At 41.7% G+C, this 24,766-nt stretch overlaps 1 protein-coding gene across 2 annotated transcripts in view; it reads left to right on the top strand.

The window, feature by feature from the left end:
* Vwa8 (von Willebrand factor A domain containing 8) overlaps nucleotides 1–24,766 on the top strand; it is a 347,144-nt gene that overhangs the window by 189,819 nt on the left and 132,559 nt on the right. For both annotated transcript variants that reach the window (XM_040756735.1, XM_040756796.1), the window contains exons 21-22: nucleotides 3,388–3,464; nucleotides 24,588–24,663. In XM_040756735.1, the coding sequence (XP_040612669.1) occupies nucleotides 3,388–3,464; nucleotides 24,588–24,663 (153 nt within the window). The remainder of the gene's footprint in view (nucleotides 1–3,387; nucleotides 3,465–24,587; nucleotides 24,664–24,766) is intronic.

The raw sequence follows: 24,766 nt of genomic DNA, 5'->3' as shown, positions 1-24,766 counted from the left end.
TGGTATTTTAAATCAAATCTCACCCATGATGGGCCTTCCCAAACCTTTGCGTATATCTTAAAGCATCTTAAATGCCTCGTATAGCCACATTTACATTTCCCGTGTGTTCTCTACTGTCTAGGAAATGACTTGTGAAAGCTGTGCTTTGAGTTTTGAGTGAGTTATAAGCATAGAGCAAGCACAAGTAAAGAATAAAGATCAAGTAGCGGAGAAAAGCAGCAGATAGCAAAACCGTTACCAAATCAGAGGCTCACAACCTCCAGCGGAAACAACCGGAGCAGCCCAATTAATAGGGCAAACAGGAACATCAGATTCTGGGGCTCCTCCAAAAGCTGCCTAGAGAAGTCCCATTGAGGTAACCAGCTGGAAGCCTTCATTGAGAAAGTCTCTCCTTTGGCAAGGTTTCTTGGAATGAATATCAGCACAGTGACATCAAACCTGGGCATTTACAGTCACCCAGCAGAAACTGACCACAAACAGAAGCCCTGAATCAGTCACGCTGGGGTGCAGCATTGAAGTTCCAGGCAGAGCAGAGCAGTCTCTCCACAAACGAGCTTGGGCCGCCCCTTTTCCACATAGGCATTTTGTACATGGGATAAACGACAGCAGCCCTTTGGGGAATGGTTCACCTAGCTCTTCTCAGGGACATGGTGCTTTTACTGTGAGGCTATTGTGCTTTTCTCTTGTTAAGAGTGAGGAGGCCAGCTATCCCAAGACAAGAGTTTTGAAGGAGTCAAAAGAGGGCCTCTTTGCTCAGCCTGCTTTTTAGATGCATTTGTTTTGTTGTATTTGAATTTTGAGACAAGGTCTCTCTTAGTAGCCTTGGCTATTTGTCCTAGAACTAGTTATGTGGACAAGGTTGGCCTTGAACTTACAGAGATCGCCCTGCGTCTGCCTCGCTAGTTCTGGGACTAAAGACGTGCACCACCATGCCCCATCCCTCAATCTGCTTTTAAGAAGCTTAAACAGCATATTATAATTTACCAGTATTATGTATATTACATCCTGTTTGTTTTTCCTAGTAAACTGTATGCTGAAGCATGGCCAGGGCCTATATTATACATACCATCATCATCCACCACAGTACTGTGAACCTGTGTACTCATGGAGTTGATTATCAGATGAGAAGGAAGGAGGAAAGGGAAGAAGGAAAAAATAATATGTTTTTATACATTGAAACTGCAAGGGTCCTGGTAGCATTTTGAATAAGGTCAAGGGAAATGGAGCACATATCAAAAATATTCTAAACTTCCGTATCGAGTGGTAGAATGCATAGCTGTGCTGTCATGCTGGGCATTAAAAGAAAGTCACGTGTAGGTGTGAGCGGGAGTCTGCTGCCTGCAGCCTGAGCATGCAGTTCAGTTGGGAGGAACAGGGGTCTCCAGGGCCCCTTTGCAAACAAGTGTGGACTGCTCAGGTAGGACACACAAGAGTCTGTGGGACAAGAAGACAGGGAGGTCGGAGGTTTAGGGGTCCCAAGGCTAAAGGACACAGCAAGGAGCTGCCCTGGAACAGCCGAGCATCTTACCCTGCAGCACCAGCACTGCGGGGGGGGGGGGGGGCAGGCTCTGGAGCAGTGGCTGATGGGGAGGAGGGGCCACTGATAGCTTCTCATGATTCACCACTTTCGGAGGTCTTTGCTGTCTCCGGCTTTACAGTGTATCTGTGATGTTTGCTTTTCTCTGTGATTACCGAATTTAAAAGAGACGTTTTAGTCATCTGATTTTACCTATTTTAAATGGTATGTTTATTCCAGCATGTCATTTAAAGCTTCCGTGGCTGTTATAATTGGCATGCAGATATGCAAACGTGATTGTCCTTCCTTGTGCTTCTCTGCAAAGTTTAAATTGGGGATGGGGGAGGTTGAAATCCAGGGAAATACTAAGCAGCTCCCTGTCACTCTGATGTTGCTGAGTTTGTCAGTCCTGCTTTTTCAGTTTTGGTACCTTTGAGTCTTCAGCAGGTGAATTGGACCATTCATAAAGTACGCACTTTTATCAGCCCGTAACTTCCTACCGGCCCTTTATCAGTATTCCTCTAAGCCTGGTCACTGCTTAATGTTTTCCTAGGATTTTCACCTCTTCTATTTCCAAGTTTGCTGTGTTTATTCATTCATTTGACAACTACTAATTTGGGTGCCTTATTTACATGAGCACTGTGCTGAGCTCTACAAATACAGATGCTAGAAAAGCAGGCAGGGGCCTGCCTCCCCTGACACTTAAGGCATACCCCCAATGTGAATTTCCGCTCTTGATGCTTGTGGAATGCTTTTCCTCATAAGACATCTGCCTGTGTAGTAAAAGTCCCAGCAATAATACCTCCTTTACTCTTGGCTTTGCTCTTCCTATTGGACAGCACACATTTCCTGATCTACCTAACTTAGGGAGTGTTGGGGATGCCTTCCAGAAGTGAATAAGGAGGTGACATGAGGCCCAGATCGCCTAAATAAATTTCATACCGAAAAGCGTAACCACCGCACAGGAACTACAAACACAAGCGCCAGGGTCAGACACCTAGAACTGAGTCCTGGCTCCAGTCATTGACTGGGATTGTTGGCATATTGCTTAACTTCTCTGAGTCTTAATTTCTGGGCTTGTGAGTTTAAGACAGTCTTATTTCCTAACTTATGGTGCTACACCTGTGTGGTTAATAAATGAAATGACACTTGAAAACACTTAACAGAGCCCGAGAAAGCGTAAGAAATTAATGCAGTTTTGTTTCCATGATATTGAAGTCAGCTCTGTAACTGTTGCTCTTCACACACATCACATCCTAGTGGTTAGGTTTGCCCTCTTTCAGTTGTGTTGGACCACTCAGTGAAAACTTTCCGTTAGGGAAATAACATGGCAGCATGGCCCAGCACCTCGGGAAGAGAAGTGGAGAAGGAAATGGGGGCATGTCTAAGAAGAGCACATACAGTCGGATTAAAATTATATTCCCAATTTTAGAGCCCAAGAGTTTTAACGTACTTGGAAAAAATGTGATAAAAGGAAAAAGTCCATTGTTCTGTTTGTCTTTCTATAACTGAAAAACTTATCTCTGAGGAACCAAAGAAAAGCGATTGTTTTTATATATACTTGATGCCATTCTGTAACCTGACATCGCCAGTGTTCTATAGTAATGCCAGCCTCAGCTGTGAAACTATAGACAAAGGCCAGGAGGTAGACGCTGTCATCTGGACTTCCTCTCCTAAGAACAGCGCGGGGGCCATGCTCAGGGGTCAGATCCCTCTGGGGCCTGTGGCATCGAAGGTGTGCCATCTGTGTTTGCTGGTTTGGTTTTCACTAACAACAAACTAATGTAATAGAACTGTGGGGAAGCAGGTTGGCAGAAACTCCCTTCGAAACCAAAGCTGCTTTCTGCTTAAAGCTGTTTGTGTAATTGCAGGGTGTAGGAAAAAACAAGATCATGGACCGGTTTCTTCACCTGCTCAACAGACCCCGCGAATACATCCAACTGCACAGGTAGGAGAATCGGGCACAAGCCCTAAGCTCTGATTATTCATCTCTCTCCTATGTGAATTAAATATACTTTCTTAATAGTCTGCTTTATAAACCAACTTCCTTGCCATTCTTCCTGCTCATAGCTCCCCTTTCCTTAAAAGGGGTAAAGGGAAAAATGGGGCTCAGGGGTAAGAGCACTGGCTGCTCTTGCAGAGGACCCGGGTTCTGTTCCCAGCAACCATGTGGTGACTCAGTCACCTCTAGCTCCAATTCTAGAGGGCTTGGCACCCTCTTCTGGCCTCTGCACATACGTACACATACTCAGGCAGATATATGCACCTAAGATAAATCCTTTTCAAATGGTAATAAAACCTTGCAAAATTTATTTTAAAGTAACTAAGACTGAGATTTCTGTTCCACCTAGTCCTGCTGCCCTTCCATCCCAAATAAATACACAGAGGTTTATATTAATTAAAAACTGTTTGGGCAATGGCTCAGGCTTCTTATTGGCTAGCTCTTAATTATTAGCCCATTTCTATTAATCTATGTATCTCCATATGGTCTTGGCTTACTGGAGGATGCCCAGGCATCCTACCTTCCCAGTGGCTACATGCATCTCTCCTCGGGACTGATTCCTGCTTTTTCCCTTCCTAGATTTCTCCTAGTTTGGTAGCCTCACCTATACTTCCTGCCTGGCCACCTGCCAGTCAGCATTTATTCATCAACCAATAAGAGAAACATATTTTCACAGCATGCAGGGGGACATCCCCCATCAGACTAATATCTGATAAATACGAATTAATAGATACTTTGTGTCTAGAAAAATGAAACCAATATCATCAATATCAAGGCACTGGAGTCAGAAGGAACATTTGTAGAGGCCAAGCCTCTGCTCTTCTCTAGAAGCTGAGCTAGTGGACAGGGAGGAACAAAACACTCTGTGGCCCCATGTGAGATACAGAGTACAGGGAGCTTAGACTGTGGAGGGGGCTTAGTACCTCTTGCCTTTCTTAAGATACGGTGTGGGTAATCACCTTGTGTGTGGTTGGAGTGCTGGTTCAGAGATTACTTTTAAGCAAATGAAACTTCTCAATGTGAGTCATTTGAAGCTTTAGCTCTGGACTGGTTTTCATTTTAGAAATCAAATACAGGCAGCAGATCTACTAGGAGCTAACTACTGCAGGGCACAAGACATATACCGAGTATTGAACAGTTTAAAATTGGTATAGATTGTTGTTGTTTTGGTCCCAGTAGATTCACAGTAACAAATGCTTTATCAGAGAAAGAACACTGAACTAATGCATTAAAAGAGTGAATTTCTGGTTTGAGTTCTTTTTTTGCTAACTAGTTATGAATTTCTGAAAGAAGTGTTTAGAATACGGACAGTCAGCAGGTCAAAGCACAGAGAGGAAAGGACCAAAGAGATAAAAGCAGAGATTCAGCTTGGATTTATATCTGTCTAGCCCTAGCACAGGGAGAGCAGTAGACCTGGACAGACTCACAAGCCCTGGGAACAGAGCAGCCCTGAGAAGTCTGAGCTGAGCAGTTGTCCCCTGAGCCTGCAGTGGATGCTGTGGTGTGGTCTTGAGCCTGCAGTGGGTGCTGTGGTGTGGTCATGAGCCTCCAGTGGGTGCTGTGGTGTGGACAGTAGCCTATGCAGTGTATGCTGCAGAAGGATGGTTCATTCATCCTTTTTGAAAGCTACTCCGGACTGGTCCTGCAAAGGTTAACAAGAAGCCATGGAGAATACAAGCTTGCTACTGGTGGAGGTGGCTCACACCTGTAATCTGGTCCTGGGATGGCTGAGGCAGAAGGACGGAGGTTGGAGAGAAGCCTGCTCTGTGTAGTGACCCCAACTCAACCAGAGGAAAGGGGGGACAAAGGAAATGACCTAGCTCATCATTTTTATTATTTTGGAGCTTCTTTCTCAAGCAAGATAACTTTAGAAACACAGAAGATGGGTATTTGGGAGACAGCAAGGAATGCCTTGAAAAGATTATTCCTTCAGCAGGCAATTACTGAACACAGAAAGAAGCAAGAAAATTAATAAATGTATCCTTAAGCTGATGGGATTAGCATGAAGTGATTATAAAATAGCTGCCATAAATATTTTCAAGTATTTTAAAATGGAACTGAGCAAAACAAGACAGTAATTAGGAATTCTCAATCCAGAATGACAACCCTGAGAAAAGGCAGTGTCATCTATCAGCACCTAGAGTCTCAAAGGTGGGGAGACAGGTAGGACAGAAAGATTATTTGATGAGATAACAGTAGGAAAGTTCCTGAATTTGATGTAATAACATGAAATCACCAATAGCCCAATGCATCTCCGGTATGATAAACAGAAAAGGAAAGCCACATCATAATCAGATGTCTGAAAACCAAGCAAAACATTTAAGGCCTCTGAAATTGAAAAGACACATTGCATATAGGGGAACAGTGATAAAGATGACTGTTGACTTCTTGTGAGTAATAAATATGAAACAATTCAATAAAATGGTTACTTTGCATTACAGTTTGAATAGCACATTAAGGAAAAATACTCTTTAAATATAAAGGAAAAGTACAGACATTTTTAGAGCAGCACTATTTTCCACCAGCAAACCTGTGTAATGAAAGGAGACTTTAAGGTTTGGTGTTTTCTATGATTTAGGGGTTTCAAAAAAGACCTTGATACAAAAATTGGTAGTAAGTAGTCACAAAGGAAATGCAGTGACAGGGCCGGGAAGGCAGCTTAGTAAAGCGTTCGCCGCATGAGAGCCAGGACTTGCGCCCAGTCACTAGAGTCCCTGAGAGCACTGGGGAGAGTGGTGTGTGCTTTTCCATCACTTGGAGATAGTGGCAGGTGACTGGGACTTCCTGGCCAGCCGCCCTAGTTTACAAGCAAGCACCAAGTCAGTGAGAGCTGCTGTCTCACTAAATAGACAAGTACATGATTAAAAATGTAAAAGCATGAATATGTATCAGCACACAGACACTTTTACACTTGCATACACACACCCCCACACATGCACAAACCACACATGCACAAACCACACATGCACAAACCCATGTAAAAGGATAGTATGGGTTGGGGAGATGGCTCACAAGCATGAGAAGCAGAGTTGGGGTCTCCAGCCACCGCACAAATAGATATGATAGCCTACCCATAATTCCAGCCCTTGAAAGGCAGAGACAAGAGAGGCCTGCCCAGAGCAAGCTGGCTGTAGCAAACTGGCCATGTTGGTAAATTCCAGGCTCAGTTGAGAGACCCTGACTCAATGAACAAGGTGGAGAAAAACCAAGGAAGACTGCCAACATCAGCCTCAGCCAGCACATGCACAAACACGTGCACCCACGCAGTTGTGGACATGCCCACACATAAAGATAGACAAAAAGGATGATGTGTACTAACCATATGGATGTAATCCCAGGAGTAGAAGGTAAATAATGGCCCCATTTTTATTCCTAATTTTGTTGTTGTTGTTTTGTTTGTTTTTGAGACAGGGTCTGGCTGCCCTGGGACTGGCTATGTAGATCAGGCTGACCTGACACTCAGAAAGATCTTGCCTCCCAGGGCATGTATTAAAGACGTGCACCACCATGCCCAGCTTGTAGTCTTGTTCTACTCTGTTGAGGACCAGGTCACTGTAAATCTGTTTCTCACCCCAAGGCACTTTCCAAAACTCAGCCACCTTCCCACAGATGGCCTGGTGCCATAGAGCTAACCCATGGCTTAACAAAGCTTAGTTAACACCTACACTCCCTGGTGAGATCTCCTGCCCATCACATATCAAACGCTCCCCCTCCTAACAGCCCCACTTCTCAGCCTCTCCGGTTTAACAACCTCTGCCCCATGGCCAATGCCACATTCCCCTATTTAAGCCTGTACAGTATTCTCGTTAAAGCAGCTTGAATGGTCATGTTGTCTTGCTGTCACCTCCTCTTGTCTCTTGTCTCGTTCATTCCAGGTTCCCGTGGGCTCGACCCCCGTTGTGCCCTGCTGCAAAGAAACTTCTTTTGTAATGTTCTCTTTCATCTCAGTAATTGCTGATTTTGTCTTTATTATTTTGTTCTTTTATCTCCTTTGAACTAAATCTATTAGGTTTTAAACTTTTAAATCATTTTTCAGCCCTCAAATCGTAACATGTGCATTGAAGTCTGAGTGCACTTGGGTCTCAGGTCCTTTACTTCTAAGCGGAGAGCATTTATGATGTCTTTTCTGTCCAGTGTTTCAGTATCTTCAGTGAAGAAGCCTGGTACTCAGGATGCTTTCAAAATCTTAGAGGAGTAGTGATAGCATTCTTTGCTCTCCGCCTAGAGTGCCTTTAAGATCAACATTTTGTTATGAAGTAGCTAATGGTCCACAAAATGGTGAAGCATTCTACTAGTCTACTGTAATCTGTGGTAATTCTGATACTGGCAAAATAAATATATAGAGATAGTCTCTATGAGGAATTTTCTAAACTCAAAATAATAAAAATTTCAAAGCTAAAGTTTATATTTTATTGTACCCATTGCTAATAATTGACTGAAAATAGTGTTACAAACAAAATATGTATTCATTTTATCAGGGCCTAGGCATCTCTATTGAACAATGTGAAATATTTAACTGTGTAAAGTGGAAGGTTAAAAAGATCCCGTTTAAAATATGAAACATTATGGAGTTTTCACTAATTAGTCTGCTATCCCCACTAATTTTATCATAGGGGTTTTTCCTTTATACATAGCATTAGGGCTACATTTCACATAGAATTTACTGTATGAGTTACTTTAAGAGAAACCCATGTCTAAAGGACCTAAGTCATCTGAAAGAATGTTTGGGACTTCTCTGATGTGTAGACAGATGATCACTTATAGTCTCTGCTGTGTTTATTGTGGAATCTTCTAATGGATTACTGATGTTTCCACCCAATCAGTTCCTTGGTTTGATTTATGGCTGTCATTTGGATGAGATTAGTTATAAGAGCCATTCAAAACAATCCTGATGAGTGAAAACATGAGGAAGCTCTCAGGGTGCTTTTGAGTGTGGTCTTGGGAGCTTACGTTTTGATGATCACAGTGCCTAAAATGAACATGCTAAGCAGTTCATGTATTTGGTTAAACTCAAGATGTCTGAAGAGTGTGACTTAAGAGATTTAAAAGATTGATAGATGCAATTACTTTAATGATACACATTTCAAGTGGAAGAGTCTATAGGAATAGTTATTTATATAAAGATTTGTGAAGTCCATTACTCATTTTTGTGACCTTACGTTAATACAACATGAAAGAGGACACTTGAATATTTAACTAATACAGATAAAAAATATATGCCTTTATTAAAATCAGAATTAGCTGGTTTTAGGTAGCATGAGCTACCAGATTACATTTTATTTGCTACCCTTCAGATACAAAGATGAAAGCCAATTCCGTATTTGTGTGATTTCTGCTCTCTTGCAGTTTTGGCTGTTTTCCTCATAGTGGTATCATGAGAAATCGAGATCCCATGTCTCCAAGCATAGCTCTAACTTCTGTTTCAGCAGGACTGTCCCCACCTGTGATCAGCTTACTCCAGATTGGATGATTCTCTGTCCTACTTTCTGAATTCACTTTCTTTAGTCCTTCATCCAGAGTTTGGTCTATCGGTAACTTCTAACTTTCACCTTTCATGATGTTTTATACTGAGTACAAACAACCTTTGCTCCTTTGAAATTTGTCCATAGTAATGAATTTGTACCACTCAGTAGAAAGGCTATGAGTTTTAGAAAGCAAATCCTTTCCTCACAAATTTTTGTGTGATCTTAAACTCATTGAGTTCTGCTTTCCCTGTATATCAAAATAAAATAATTTCTCCGGGGTATCTAAGGAGATTAAAAGTAAGAGTACATGCAGCCAGCTCACCATGGTGTCAGACACTTGCAGGTGTGTTAACACTGAGCATCAGGCTAAGCCAATAAATGTCAAGCTCTTGATTTATATCATACAGGTAGAATATTCCTAGTTCACAGATCTGAAATTTGAAGTGCTCTGAAATCCAGAACGTTTTGAAATCTGACAAGACGTGATACGGTGAAGTGTTCTGGAGAAGGTGCCACTCACAGAGTCTTAAGGAGTAATGGGGAGTTTTCTTATTAGAAAAAGAATCAGGACATGGTGGTTATTGAAGAGAAGGCTGTGTGGGAATTCCAGAAACAGGGGAGAGTGAGAGAGAGAGAGAGAGAGAGAGAGAGAGAGAGAGATAGAGAGAGAGAGAGAGAGAGAGAGAGAGAGAGAGAGAGAGATCACTATAGGCTTACAGACTCATGGGCCCAGTCGAGGCCAGCTGAAATCCTCAATGTGATGCGACAAAGTTAAAAACAAGATCATTTTGACTATAGTGTATGGGTTGATCAAAGTCAGGTTGGACTTGAGTTACAGGGACACTGGTGATTGATTTTAGGAATCTAGATAAATTATTGGGACTAACCGGCCATGTTGGGGGAGAGAATACAAATAAGGAATGTACCGAAATAGGTTTCGATGGCTGGACTCAGAGTTCTTGATGGTTGTGTGGAAGGAGATGGAGAAAGAAGTTGAGGGAGACTCCTTTACATGTGACCTATGACCATGGGGCCAGCACTACACAGGGCTCTCTGTACTTTGTGGCTGCAATGAATGGTTATTGAAATGACTTAGTTTTTGCTCATTTCATCTGAATCTTCAAGCTCACTCTTGTCCATGACCAGCTTTCATTAGCTAGAGGCACACTTAGCCATTTGATAATTGAGTAAGATCCCTTGCAAACTCTGGTGTCTCTAGACAAGGGACCTGCCTATGTTATACAGATGGGGTAACAGATCCAGCTAGTTAAAATATTGTGGTTAGTTATCTTTACACCATTTGCCTTTCCTACACTGAATTTGCCAAAACCAAATGAAGTATAGTTTGTAGCAAGTAAATGCAAAATTCTACTGTTGGCCCCTGTAGAATCAAATATCCTGGAGTGTATGCTACTTACAAAACATAGCATTATCTACATACAGGGCTGTCCTCAGGCTGAGGAGAACAGAATGTGACAGCACAAATTTTGAAATTGACAGAATCCCAGAGGGCAGGTAGAACTATTGTTAGAAAATAGAAAAGGGCCGCACATCAATGAAGTCTCATGGGAAAAATATGACTGACTCATATCCATCCTTAGCTATGATGAGGGTGATCCAGGTCACACGGCAGCTGCTGCTGAGCACATCTGGGAGTTCCTGTGTCTCAGCCTCCCCATTATACATTTGGAAAACCTAGCTTAGAAACATTTTATTAACAATGGAATGGTGGTTTTTCTACCGAATGCCTGCCACTGCTCCCACTTGACAACATGGATTATGATTGTACCTCAAATTGCTATGTGCAGAGATCTTTGGGGTTGTAATTGTTTTGACTTGTCTCTGGTTGATTTCCACTTTCAATGAAATCCCTGTATTTTACTCTTTCATGAGTGTTTACATCGCATATGGAGATGGTCAGTTGTTAAGAGAAGCTTTTTCTTTTGCTAGCCGCTTTGGTTTATCCCCCGCCAGTCGCCTGGGCTCTGCCGCGCCAGCCTGGTTCTAGATCCGCATGAGTCCCAAATAAACACACAGGAGGCTATATTAATTATGAAGCTGTTGGCCTTGCTTTTTTCTTACTGGCTAGCTCTGACTTAAGTATTTACCCCATAATTGTTAATCTAAGTATGTCTCTTACCGGAGAGGTTTCCGAGCTTCCTACCCCAATGGCGGTTACATCTCGACCCTCTCGTGTTTCTCCTACCCAGAGTCCTCCTGGACTCCTAGTCCCTCCTATCTAGATTCCCTATTGGCCAGACAGTACTTTATTGACAAATGCACAGGCAAATAACAGGACTTTCCCAACATCTCCTCTTTTCTGTTTAAACAAAAAGAAACACAGTCAAATTGTATATAACAGAACAGTTATCAAATAAGAACATAGTTACAATATTTTAGCAAGATTTAAAGAAAATATCATCCATCCCATCCTTGTGAGTCCAAAGTTCTATATGTAGCTTATCTTTTATCATAACTAAGGAAAACTATAATTATAGCTATCTGTCTTCAACTCTATCAAAGACCACAGAAGGATAATATATAAACACTAGGATTGACAGAGGTATCTTACTGCCTGGACAGTCACCCGAAGTTCCTCTGTAACGTTGGGGCATCCATCTTCAGCCCATAGGCCACAATGTGTCTGGAACACTTCTCAGCAAAGCAGGAAATTTCAAACTGTCCATCTGCATTGGCAGTCTGTCAGTCATTTTTCTTTGTCCTGCAGAAAGTCTCGTAGACTCTTCATGAAGCAGGAACCCTGTAAGACTGAGTTCAGTAGTCACTTTCCTGTGGGTCCTGCATGTCCAGCAACAGTCAGTCTAGGCAAGAGCTGTTTCTTGCCCAAATGGCTAAACTTGCCATGTTGAAAGCAAACTCCATAACAAGTTTCTTCGATGCCCATCTTCCTCTCAGACATAATTGGTGCTGCCAGGAGCAGACATTTCTCATTGTCAAAAAAAACCCTAAACTATTTTAAATGCCATGTTCTGAAGGTCTTTGAGAGGTTTGAAGACTGTCCATCTCAAATATATTTCTGTATATCTAGAAACCTAACTTATGTAACTAGAAATTCTATTATAAGTAACTATCTATAGTCTGTATTCAATTATGCATTACATTGTAAAAGATCAGTATAAGCACAATACTTAATCAAGAGGAGAAATATAAGCATCACAAAATTGACCTTGATTTTGTCTCAATAAATGAAAAACAATACCCATACCATAATTCCCCTTTTTACCATTAAAAGAAGATTGGCTGTGATCATTAGCCAATTATAAACAATCCCATTTAAATGAAAACAAAGATTTATAAACAAGATGGGAATTGGGACATCGCTCATTCCAAACTGCTTCCTGCTGGAAGGGGGCGCTGTTCATACCATGGGGATCATGACAAAACTCAGAAACCTGTATAAGTCCTTATTTTCGTGGTCTGTAAAGCTGCATCATCTTAGCTGTCTCAATTGTTGGAACACCTGGTCCACTGCTTCCGGGGGTCTTGGTTCGTGCAACCACAGAAGCCTGGAAGAAATCTTCAGCTTTTTATTTTCTGTAGAAACATAAATAAAAACTCCTTTTCCGAGTAACATATCCTTATGCTTAAATTTTGAAGTCAAGGTATTTTCAAAAGATATAAGTTGTATTAATTTAGCAGCATTTATAAGCAAGTGTACTTTAGTATCAGTTCCTTCCTGAGCAAGCAAAAAACTGAAAAACACAATAGTGTACAGTATCCAGACTCTCTGTGTATTTTCCATCTTTACGTGGCTTATTTATTTATCTATTATTACTTTATTTCTTTCACTTTTATTTATTTTTCTCTGAGACAGGGTTTCTCTTCGGAAACCTGCCTGCCTCTGCCTCTGGGGCAATTCCTACCGGCGTGCGCCACCACAGCCGGCTTTTGTATTTATTTACCACTTTGTCGTTTCAGTTTCTCTCTCAATCTCACATATATTTTTAAACACACTGTAAACCTTTAGAAGTTTTTCTTTATCCAAGTCTGACTTTACTGTAAATCTTTATGTTTTTCTGGCCACGTGTCTTATCTGTAAAACCGTGGCTGTTTTAAACTGCCGTTTTTTTTTTTTTTCAAGATGGCGGGCGTAAGCGTGACTTCAGCTTACCGCCTCAGTCCATGCTGACATCCAGCAAAAGCTGCCACTTCCAGCTGTACGTACACACCTTTCAATCGTTAGCAGAGTGTCTTAAAACAACCTTGCTGGGTTTTTTTTTTTCTTTTTATGCCGAGTCAGGAAGACTCCGGTAAGCAAGCCACGTGAATCTCGGCTTGTCGCTAGCAAAACAGAGCACACCTGAGAAAAACGCTGCTACCAAAAATCTGTGCTTCTCTCTGTTCTTCTGTTTCTAAAATTCCTTTAAAGCTTTTGTCATTCTGCGTGGAAATTCATGATCCCACTCCTGATCACCATTTTGTTAAGAGAAGCTTTTTCTTTTGCTAGCCGCTTTGGTTTATCCCCCGCCAGTCGCCTGGGCTCTGCCGCGCCAGCCTGGTTCTAGATTCGCATGAGTCCCAAATAAACACACAGGAGGCTATATTAATTATGAAGCTGTTGGCCTTGCTTTTTTCTTACTGGCTAGCTCTGACTTAAGTATTTACCCCATAATTGTTAATCTAAGTATGTCTCTTACCGGAGAGGTTTCCGAGCTTCCTACCCCAATGGCGGTTACATCTCGACCCTCTCGTGTTTCTCCTACCCAGAGTCCTCCTGGACTCCTAGTCCCTCCTATCTAGATTCCCTATTGGCCAGACAGTACTTTATTGACAAATGCACAGGCAAATAACAGGACTTTCCCAACAGTCAGTATTGTTAACTTCACAAGTTCTAGGGTCACCTTGGAGGAGTACACCTTTGGAGGACTGTCGAGGTTAAATTTGGCACCTGTAAGGAATTATCTTGGTTGTGTTCATTGATATGGGAAGGTCTGCCTTGATTGTGGGTGGATCCACTCCCTAGAAGAGGATCCAGCTGTGTAACATTTAGAAGGCGCTGAGCCAGCTTGTTTGCTCTCTTTTCTAGTTGCTGATGAACCCACCGTCTGCCCCCTTGGTTTCCCACCATGATGAACTGAACCTTGAGCCACAATAAGCCCTTTAGCCCTTAAACTGCTTTTGTGAGAGTATCTTCTCATAGCACAGACAGAGACTAAGACATATACTGTCAGACCCTGTTCCAAACATGCTTTTAGCCTGCAGCAGGTTGCTGTTCACCTTGTGCTTAAGAATTCTGCCACGGCTGTCTCTGTTTTAGGTGATCCAGTGAGGCATAGGAAGGTTTAAGTTGCCTGAGCTCACAGAGTTAACATTATAATAGCCTGCTTAAACTCTTTGCTTGACTTCATTACTCTGGTCATACAATAAAACCATTGGGCAACTAATGCTTGTATTCTAGACTCTATGTATGATTACTCTATCTGTTAAATAATAGCATCTTATTTCTAATATTTCCTCAGCTTATTCCCAGACCATTTTCCCTTGGGAAGTTTTCCCATCTTTTTCCATTCTTATCACTAATACTGTCCTTATTAGATTTTTCTTCTGCTTTCTTGACATCTTCTCCAGGTTGTTATATGTACTTTACCCATCATGCCTCCTATGAGGTGTGTCAGCTGCAAATCTCTCGGTCCGCTCTTCTGTCTCCCAGGTGATTCACACAAACATTAGTCACAGCTGCCTTTGCCCTGTTCCTCACAGCCTGCAGCTGCTTCATGGCACTTTTTCTGGCTTTGTTTCTAGCTTCTCATTTGTGGGCCGGCCGCAGAGGCTGATGAGTCAGAGCCACAGACCCTGACACTGGTCCCCACCAAGCAGCTCACTCTCCGATGCTTTGTGAAAGTGGGCTGGAAAGATGAGGCACCTGGGGACCCTCTCATCTCAGGCTCTCAAGCAGAGTTAGCTAAAAAACTACAGAGGCAGTCTCCTTCGAGGTCGTGTCTCTCACCACCAGAGCCCCGTACAGTCTAAGGAAAACTTCAGAAATACAAATAATAATACAGAACCGAATTTGTCATCCAGATTTAAGAACTGTTTGTTTTCTTAATTCGACAGTGTACTTTCTTTGTAGGGATAGACTACTGTGACTGTAACTGTCTCCTCTTTAGCCAGTACCTTTAGTCTTTCTCTCCTTAAGTCAATCACTATTAAAATTAAATTTGTAAATTCATCCTTTTTAAACTCAAGAAAAAAATGTTTAAATGTTTTAAAACAGTTTTTAAAGACAAAGTCTCATTATGTACCCTGGCTGGCCTGGAACTTGTTCTGTAGACCAGGCTGACCTCAAGCAGCTCGAGGGTCTCTTCCTGTCTCTGCCTCCTAGTACTGGGATTAATGGTGTCCACTACCACATCAGGATCCCCAACCACCCCCCAGAAAATTTAGGGAGTTATTATTTCACCGTGATTGACATTATAAAATCACTGGTATTCCAATGAAAGAAGGAATCAAGTAATTTTAGTCTTTTCTTATAATAAAAAAAGATGAACTCAGTATTAAACATTTTCTAGTCTCAGGTTGTCTGAACATGCTTGATATCATGTCCCACCCTCTTAACCGCTGCCCCCTCTCAGGGCCTTTCTGGCCAGCCCCAGCTGCCTGTTCTTGTGGCATTCATGCAGGGCAAGGAGAGATTAGTACGAATACCTAATAGCTCCCAGCTCAAGTAGGTCAGTCACATTTTTGTTTTGCTTTAAAAAGTGTGGAGTTCCTTGTGTGACAGCTATTGCTCTAATATCTCCTGAGATGGTGACAGCAGTGACAAAATGAGCAGAATGTATTTAGTATATGTTCCTGGGATTTCTCAGCGCGCAGCTTTGAAGAAGTTCCTATGAACCAAGATATATCTATAATGTTTTGCACTGGAACAATCAATGGCATTGCTGAATATCTTTTAATTGCTACTCTCAAATAGTCAACAAACACCTTAGATTGGTTTTCCTGAATCAGAGCCAGAGATAAGAATGTTTGTGTATGGCTGGTCTGTGGTGGCACATGCCTTCAGTCCCAGCACTCTGTGAGTTTGAGGCCAGCCTAGTCTACAAAGTAAATTCCAGGATAGGCTTCAAAGCTACAGAGAAACCCTGTCTTGACAAACCAAAAAAAAAAAAAAAAGTTTGTAGGTGACTTGTGAAGGGGCAGTTTTTATAGGAAATCTGCAGGGAGTGGAAAATTTAAGTAAAGGATCATGTGATAGGGAGTAAATAGAGACTGATGAAGTAGAATTTAAGCAGAATTTAACAGCAGTGACTCACTTCATAAATACAATGGGATTACTCTGTCATTTTGACCACTTTGTCTAGTCTAGAGACTTAATGGGTAAATTGATTCAGTATTGGGATGGATCTGTAAGAGAAGTAATATCTAGCCCTTCTAGTCACAGTGACCACAGGATTTGCCTCTCACCCAGCACTCAGGAGGCAGAGGCAGAGGAAGGTGGATCTCTATGAGTTCAAGGCCAGACTGCTCTTTGTAGTGAGTTACAGGACAGCCAGGGCCATGTAGAGAAACCCAGTCTCAAAAACAAAAACAAAACAAAACTAAAACCCTTGGGCTAGTGACTGTATAAAGGTCCCAGCCAAAAGCTAAGGGAAACAGATCTATCCAGTGTCACCTGCTGACGTAACGGACATGAGTCCATTCTGTATCTCTGCCTGGCCTGCTGTAGCCTCCTGATTAAAAACCCTGTCACCGTCTGTCCTCCTCGTGCCTCCCACTATCCAGCCCGTGGAGCCGACCGCGCGCTCTCTGTCCAGTCCGGAACTTGTGGTGACACCCGTGCCCGCAGCAAGTGCACAGCGCACCGCACTTCCCTGCTTTCTGCCCTTTGCAAGCAGACGTGTGCATTTCCTTATACTACCATTGGGCCAAAGCTGTCAAAGTGGAGAGCAGCAAGCCTTGGGTAGCAAGGTACAAAGGGAGACGAAAGACTGCATTTCTTCTCTGCGCACATCTGCGTGACCTGTTCTTCAGCTGTTGATACAAACTGAACTTAAGGCCAGACTAAGTGTGTCAGCCACACTGTTTGTATCAAAATAGCTTTCTTTAACTTTTAATGAGAACAAAATGTCTTTTCGAATTATCAACAAATAAGAATGAAGATTATTTTAAGGTATTTTTCAGTTTTAGCTTGTGTTTTTTTTTTTTGCTTCTATTTTTTATATAAGGGCTCAACTGTCTATTTCCAGCAAAATAGCCACACAGCAACCAGTGTTCTGGGAAAGTGTGTTAAGTAATGAGTCAATGAGTGTCAATTCCCACTTATCCACCTTTGTGACATTCCGTCGGAGAATCCTTCCTCTGAAATAGCTATTCATGAGGCCACCTATGGGTAGAGTCTGGCAGATGTTAGCTCTCTGGGCACACTGAGGCTCACTGTGCCTGTCTGTCCAGCTCTCCTTCCTCCATACGGCAGACTTTTTCTTGTGCTGCGCACCTAGGCATCCCCTGACCCCTCTTACACCTTAGACTCCTGTGTGTTTGTCTTTTGCTTAAGAGCTCCACCCACCCATCTGTGCCCTCTATAGTCATAGTCTTTGTCAAAGACCTGTCCTTCTCCACTAGAATTAATGATGTTTCTTCTGGTCCCCATGGAGCTCTGTTTTCTTTTCTTTTCTTTTCTTTTTTTTTTTTTTTTTTTTTTTTTACGATCCTATCATAGCTGACATTCCTCCTGTAAGTCTAGCAGAGATTGCCCAGGAGATGGGACAGCTTTTCAGCCCCAGGATGACACAGCTATGTGACATCATACAAAGGTGCATTTGCTGCTGGACCTGCAAGCAGAAGCCAGCAAATGCTGTGTGTGGCCTCTTCTCTGCCTTATTCTAGATCTTCCCAAAGTGCTGACCCTCATGCTGAAACCCATTGCTGATTAAGCTACTTGTTTCCTTCATTTAGGGTTTAAGAAATAATAGGAGAGATGCAAGCAAATACTCTCAGATGCTGCATTTATCCTCTTAAACGTGTAAATTAATATATACCAGTCTATTTCCTGATAGATTTATCCAGGGAACAAAGCATTCATTGGCCTTAGCCCCCTGGTTGCATCTGCACAACTTTTAATTTTTGTTCTTACACCATTCTTCTAATCCTTTCTACACTGATTAGAAAGAAACTGTACAATGTCTTTTATTTTTGTCTGGAAAAAAAAGAAATGAAGTCTGCCAAGAAGCAAAAAAGTAACATTGTTTTTGAGTTTTTGAAATTTCTCAACCGAGAAAGCTAGCTTTCAGAGTAAAAGACCCAATTATCTACGCACCATTTGAGCGGAGTTTTTATTTCTCAAGACTGAACAACTTGCAAAATTTTCTGAGTTTGTGGAAATACTTGTCATAGCTTCAATTAATGGAAGGACTTTTTTGTTCTTCTTTTGAGTAATCTAGAACAATGTGACGTGGTAGCGATGAACTAGGTCAATTTGAAGTGTTTGGCTACCACCAGGTGACTGTTGTAAGCACTTCTTCCTGCTGTTTCCAGCATGTACCTACCCAAGAACTGCAACGTGTTACATCTTTGGGTAAAAGTATCACCCCCACCCCAGTCTTCTTCCCATCATGGTATGTTAGGACGTGTTTGCGTCTAGACTGATAGCAAAGCGTGAGTGACACTGTGTAAAATGTGTCCTCTAAGGGGCTGCTTTAAGGGCAGGAGTCTTTTTAGCATCTGGCAGGAATAAAGCCTTGTTTTATTCTAAAGGACTCTTCTTTCTAAGCATTGAGACAACTCAAGCACTGTGGTAGTCCCCACTCCTACCCCCAGTTCCCTTGTTTACCTCTCAGATTCCATCCTTTTTCTCTATTGTATTTTCTCATTAATTGCCTATATATATGAGCTGCCTTGGGCTTCAGGGGTCTTGAGTGGCTGATCAAGCCAGATGTATTCAGATGTAGTCTGATGTTATTTTTAAAAGCTGTATGGCATTAATCATAGTCTTGTTTTTTGTCTTTCTTTTATACTGGTTGGCACATTGCTTTTAACAAGAACTGTGTCATTTGAAAGCCCAAGGAAATTTCTTTCCCAATATAGCAAGATAAATTTACATATCACAGGAGAGGCCATATGCTTCTACTATCCAGCAGAAGGCCAGTCTATCTGTTAAGTCAATCCTTAAACATATTAACATCATCTCCATATAAATACCTCTGCTTCATTAATAATTGATATTCCTCTCTTATGTTACTACTGTTCTTAAAATAAGGCAGGCTTGTACAACACTGAACCTGACAGTTATGCATGGCTCAGGGAGGAACTCATGGGGCCCTGTCCCTCCCTGATAAACTACTGACTTCCGGAGGATTTGGGCAAAGGGGAAATCGTTGCCTTCGGTTATATCCGCTGGTGATCCTACCAGGCTGCAGTGAGTGTTCCAAACCTGTGGCAACACAGACAGCCTGGCCAAAATCAGTGAGAAGCTGAGAAATCCGAACTTGGGAAAGGGACCTGTAGGAAGGAAGGGCTGATGATAGAGGAGGGTGGGAGATGAAAGTAAGCAGAGTGCTTATGCAGATGGGAGAAAAGTCAATGAACTAATTTAATCAACAAAATACCTAATCTCAGCCAGGCATTGTGGCGCACGCCTCTAATCCAGCACTCCAGAGGCAAAGGCAGGTGGATCTCTTATGATTTGGGATTTCTAGGCCAGCAAAGAATGCATACTGAGATCATGTGTCTCAAAAACAAGTAAATAAAAAGACAGAAAAAGAAGCTGAAACATTATTTATATCTTATTGATAAAAAGCTGTCACTTCTGAGCAGTCTGTTTTCTGTTCTCATGCTTGGTTCATGTCCAAGTGTGCTCTGCACACTTACATCAGACAAGGGAGGAGGCCACTTTTTCTTTCACCCTCTGGTTTGACTGGTTTGTTTTTTTTTTTTTTTTTTACTGTATTTTTATAAGAAAAAAACTAACCCGAATCTATGAAAATGCAGCTCATTAAAATACCCTGAAAATAAATATCTTTAATATTTTTGCTCCTCGGTGAAGTAGAAGATAGTTTTGTGTACCTTTACAAACAACATTTCAGAGCAAATTGCATTTGCTCTTCAGAGACCAGTGCTTTCCTCAGAGGCTAGTCCCCCCCCCACACACACACACCCTCAGAAGTCAGCACTCCCCCAGTGTTATTCCCTCATTTTAACAAAGACCTGGTCTATTCATAACTTAGTTACTTTTATTGCATCTGGAGTTATTTTTAAATTTTTTAAATTTAAATTAGAACAAGCTTGTTTTACATGTCAATCCCAATTCCCTCTCCCTCCCCTCCTCCCCTGCCCCCACTGACCCCCTGTCCCATCCCCTTTTCTGCTCCCCAGGAGGGTGAGGCCTTCCATGAGGGATCTTCAAAGTCTGTCATATCATTTGGAGCAGGGCCTAGACCATCCCCTGTGTGTCTAGGCTGAGAGAGTATCCCTCTATGTGGAGTGGGCTCCCAAAGTCCATTTGTACACTAGGAATAAATACTGATCCACTACCAGAGGCCCCATAGATTTCCCAGGCCTCCTCCACATTCAGGGGGTCTGGATCAGTCCCATGCTGGTTTCCCAGCTGTCAGTCTGGGGTCCAATAGCTCCCCCTTGTTCAGGTCAGCTGTTTCTGTGGGTTTCACATCTGGAGTCATTTTTAAGCTAACTCCATATTAGCAAATTCAACTTCAAAATAAGATTTAAATTACAGTTAAAAGAAAACTAGTTTAGCATACTATTTCTTTGTCCCACCCACTTACTGTCATAAACTTTGATAGAAAACTGTACTTTGTAAGCTAGTAAGAAGCAGGAACAATTGGTAATAGCATAAACACCAACAATTAGCTGAGCATTCATTAATTACCTCAAGCATTACCAGTAACTGGAAAACCATCTCTATTACAATTTGGGCTAAAGATGAGGTTTGTGTTCTTCTCCTTAGTGTTGTTGAAATTGTTGACTCTAAACTTTTATTGGCTTATATTTTAAAGCAGTTTTTGAAAGGAACACATCAAAACAGTTTTGAAATTGCTGTATTTGACCCAAGACACTCATAAATGAGGAGCAATGATTTAAATCTAATACTCTGAAAAGGAAAATGATTGTATCATTAGTAGGAATCTGTTTCATAAACTGTCTACAGCTACAGTAAGCGTCTTCTTATTTACTGACATTTTACTGTATATACTTAAACGTTTATAATAAAGTCTCATAGAAATCCAGCTCCTCTCTTACTGTACTAGATACCATGCAGAGCAGAGTACATTACACACACACACACACACACACACACACACACACACACACACACACACACACACCACAGTGCATCAGCCACATAAATGGACTACGTACAAGCCAACCAGAGTTTAATGTTCACTCTATTTTACATAGTTTACTGGCCTTTACTTTCCCCTGTATGTGCCAGATGAAAATTTCAATAGCATAACAGAGCAAACGCTGGCTTTATCCTATAATCTTCTCTTTCACAGCCAATTCTACTGCAAATCTGATTTCCCATTTGCATTTATCCTCATGGTGTTCACCTTTGGAGATCATCTGAGTTGTTCTTATTTCCTAAAACAACAACCAAACCCCACATGCTCTTACTTCCAGCACAGGTCTTTAATGAAATGTAAGTTGGCAACTTGTGTACTATCAGATCTCAAGCATTCTAGAGCAGTTTCATTTGCCTTTTTTATATTAGAATTCTTACATGTTCTGATCTGAGGCACTGTGAAGCACTCTTTGCTCAGTACTGACTCCCCTTCCCACTGACAATGATGCAGGAGTTTCTTGTTCCTTTTTGGTGCTGGAAGGTGTCAAGTTGTTGCCCTTAAAATATGTGAGAACTGAGGTGAGAAATCCATTATGCCACTATAAAAATCCGTGTGAACAAGTATTTTTCCTTTCCCCACCCACCCTGTCCTCTGATGCTAGAATATTAGCAGTGAATTTAAGTCATCTAATGAAACTTTGTTCTTAGTTATTCAAATCTGGAAATTAATTTTTCATCAAAAAGTGGGACTGACAGTGAATATATAAGACCTGTAATACAGAAAATGGATATATAACAACATACTATAATGTGTCATAAAAGAAAATGTTGAAAACCACCAATAAATTGCCAGAATGTATTTTCACTGCTCTTTGCATTTCCTAGGGCATTTTAATTTGATATTTAGTAAAGACAAGATCATGTTGCTTTGGAATATGTCCCTTGTAACGTGGAGGAAGCAGTGAATTCTGGGGACAAACCATGACCCCACAAGACCATGATCATGGGAGTCTGCAAGACGGGCAGGATAGGCCAGACCCAAGGGGTTCACTCAAGAAACCCATTACCTGTCACATTAGAGAATGTTTTCTGACAATGTGTAAATGAAACTGAAAGGGTAGGAATTGTAAAGACTCATGATTGAATTGCCCATGTATCTGTTCCAGCCCTGGTACATGAAGACGATTGTAGAGGCGTTACCCACTACTCCAGAAAGTCCAGATTCAGCTTTCCTGGAATAACAGACAGACATAAGCCATCAACTCCAAGTGTTGTGACTAGTCAACGCCAAGTGTACCTTGCTGACATCACTGTCCTTTCTTAGAGATCATCAGGACCATTCCTTACCTCTGAGATGCACATTGAAAATTTTTGATTTGTAGTAAAGCTTGGCATTTGGGTTTAAGTTTCCCAAGTATGTTAGACAATTAAGGTCTGAAGTTCTCAAGACAGTGCAGTGAAGCTTCATTGCTTAATTTGAGTAAGCAGCAGGGTCCTTTGAAAGATAATTTTGAACTCTTAGAAATACTAGTTACATTTTTATTTTTCTTTTACTGACATTTTTATTTCAACTTTTGCATGAGAGTTGTTCTAGACTAGTATTGCAATTTTTTAACTTTTTTTAAAATTTAAATTAGAAACAATCTTATTTTACATATCAATCCCAGTTCCCTCACCCTCCCATGCTCCCACCACCACCCCCCACTCCCCATCCACTTCCTAGGAAGAGTGAGACCTTACATGGGAGATCATCAAAGTCTGTACACCATTTGGGACAGAGCCTAGCCGCATGCCCCTCCCTCCCCACACCATGTATATAGGCTGAAAGAGTATTCCTCCATGGTGGAATGGGCTCCCGAAATCCATTTGTGTACTAGGAATAAATACTGGTTCCACCGTAAGAGGCCCCATGGACTGCCCAGGTCTCCTAACTGTCATCTAAGCTCAGGGGCCCTAGTTGGGTTCTATGCTTGTTCCCCAGCTGTCTGGCTGGGGTCCATGAACTCCCACTTGCTCAGGTCTGTTTCCGTGCGTTTCCCCAGAATGGTCTTGACCCCTTTGTTCATCACTCCTCCCTCTCTACAACTGGATTCCAGGAGTTCGGCTCAGTGCTTAGTTGTGAATCTCTGCTCCTGCTTCCATTAGCTACTGGATGAAGAATCTAGGATGGCATTTAAGGTAGTCATCAGACTCATTATAGGGAAGAGTATTTAAAGTAGTCTCTCCCCTATTGCTTAGATTCTTATTTGGGGTCATCCTTGTGTGTTTTTGGACATTTCCCCAGTGCCAGATTTCTCTTTAAACCTATAATGGCTCCTTCTATCATGGTATCTCTTTTCTTGCTCTCCTCTATTCATCCCCCAACTCAGTCTTCCAGATCACTCATGTTCTCCTCTCCGCTCCTCTTCTCCCCTCCTCCTTCTGTTTACATTTTAATCTTTGTGATTTCATTGTGTAGCATGGTCAGATTGGCCATAGGACTTTTCATTTTTAAGATACAGTGTTTGTAAAAAGTAAAGACATAATATTGTCTACTTTGAAAATGTTAGAACTTATCTATCCATTGCCTGAAATACTGCACACAGGTCATGGGAACTTCACAGCTCTTCAGAAAAGAGGCTTGGAGCATAGATACCTCAATGTTAACTTTTTTCAAGACCTCAACTTAAAGGAAGGCCAGACAAATAGTAAAAGAATAGCTTTGAAATAATATGGTACAGACCCTTGGCTTTCATCTCCAAATCTTCAAAAACCTGTGAAGTAATTGTGTTCTTCAAGTAGCAGGATAGTCTGACCTTTGCTTCGGATGGCAGATTGGGTGGGATGTGGTGTTCATAAATTGGCCAGGATGCCAAGCTGGTCATAAATTTTTAAATAGCATAAGAATTCTTTGTAATATGTAGTAATATAAACATTTTTAACAGTCTCTTCATGCTCAGGAGATCATTTTGAATAGTGAAATCACTACAAAAAGACTGATTTGGCAACTGTATCAATTTTTTTGTTTGTTTGTTTTTGTTTTACTAGACAGGGTTTCTCTGTATTGTTTTGGAGGCTATCGGTCCAGCCTGGCCTCGAACTCACAGAGATCCACCTGCCTCTGCCTCCCGAGTGCTGGGATTAAAGGCGTGCGCCACCACCGCCCAGCTTCTGTATCAATTTCTAAACCCTTGAGACTCGTGCTATCAACACAATACTGTTGCTGGCCGAACTTCCCCTCCTTGCTTTGGTTTTTCTTGGGCAAAGCAGGGTGATGAGCAGATTTAAAGATCTGCTCACTATTTATTCGTGCTCAAACATTGGTTTATTTCCATCCTGACTATGAAATGTTTGGTTTGACTACAGGGACACCACGGTGCAGACTCTGACCCTTCAGCCCTCAGTTAAGGATGGACTGATCGTGTATGAAGACTCACCTCTGGTCAGTAAGCCGATGAAAGAAATGGTTTAAAGTGTGTTTTGGTTGTACCTGTACCTTAGCCTATGGATGGGTTAATTATCTGAATTGAGCACAGGCACGTATC

Source organism: Mesocricetus auratus, unplaced genomic scaffold (assembly GCF_017639785.1).
Source record: "Mesocricetus auratus isolate SY011 unplaced genomic scaffold, BCM_Maur_2.0 Super-Scaffold_2245, whole genome shotgun sequence".
NCBI classification, from domain to species: domain Eukaryota; kingdom Metazoa; phylum Chordata; class Mammalia; order Rodentia; family Cricetidae; genus Mesocricetus; species Mesocricetus auratus.
Note: the sequence above shows the minus strand (reverse complement) of the source record. Positions and strands in the feature narration are given on the sequence as shown.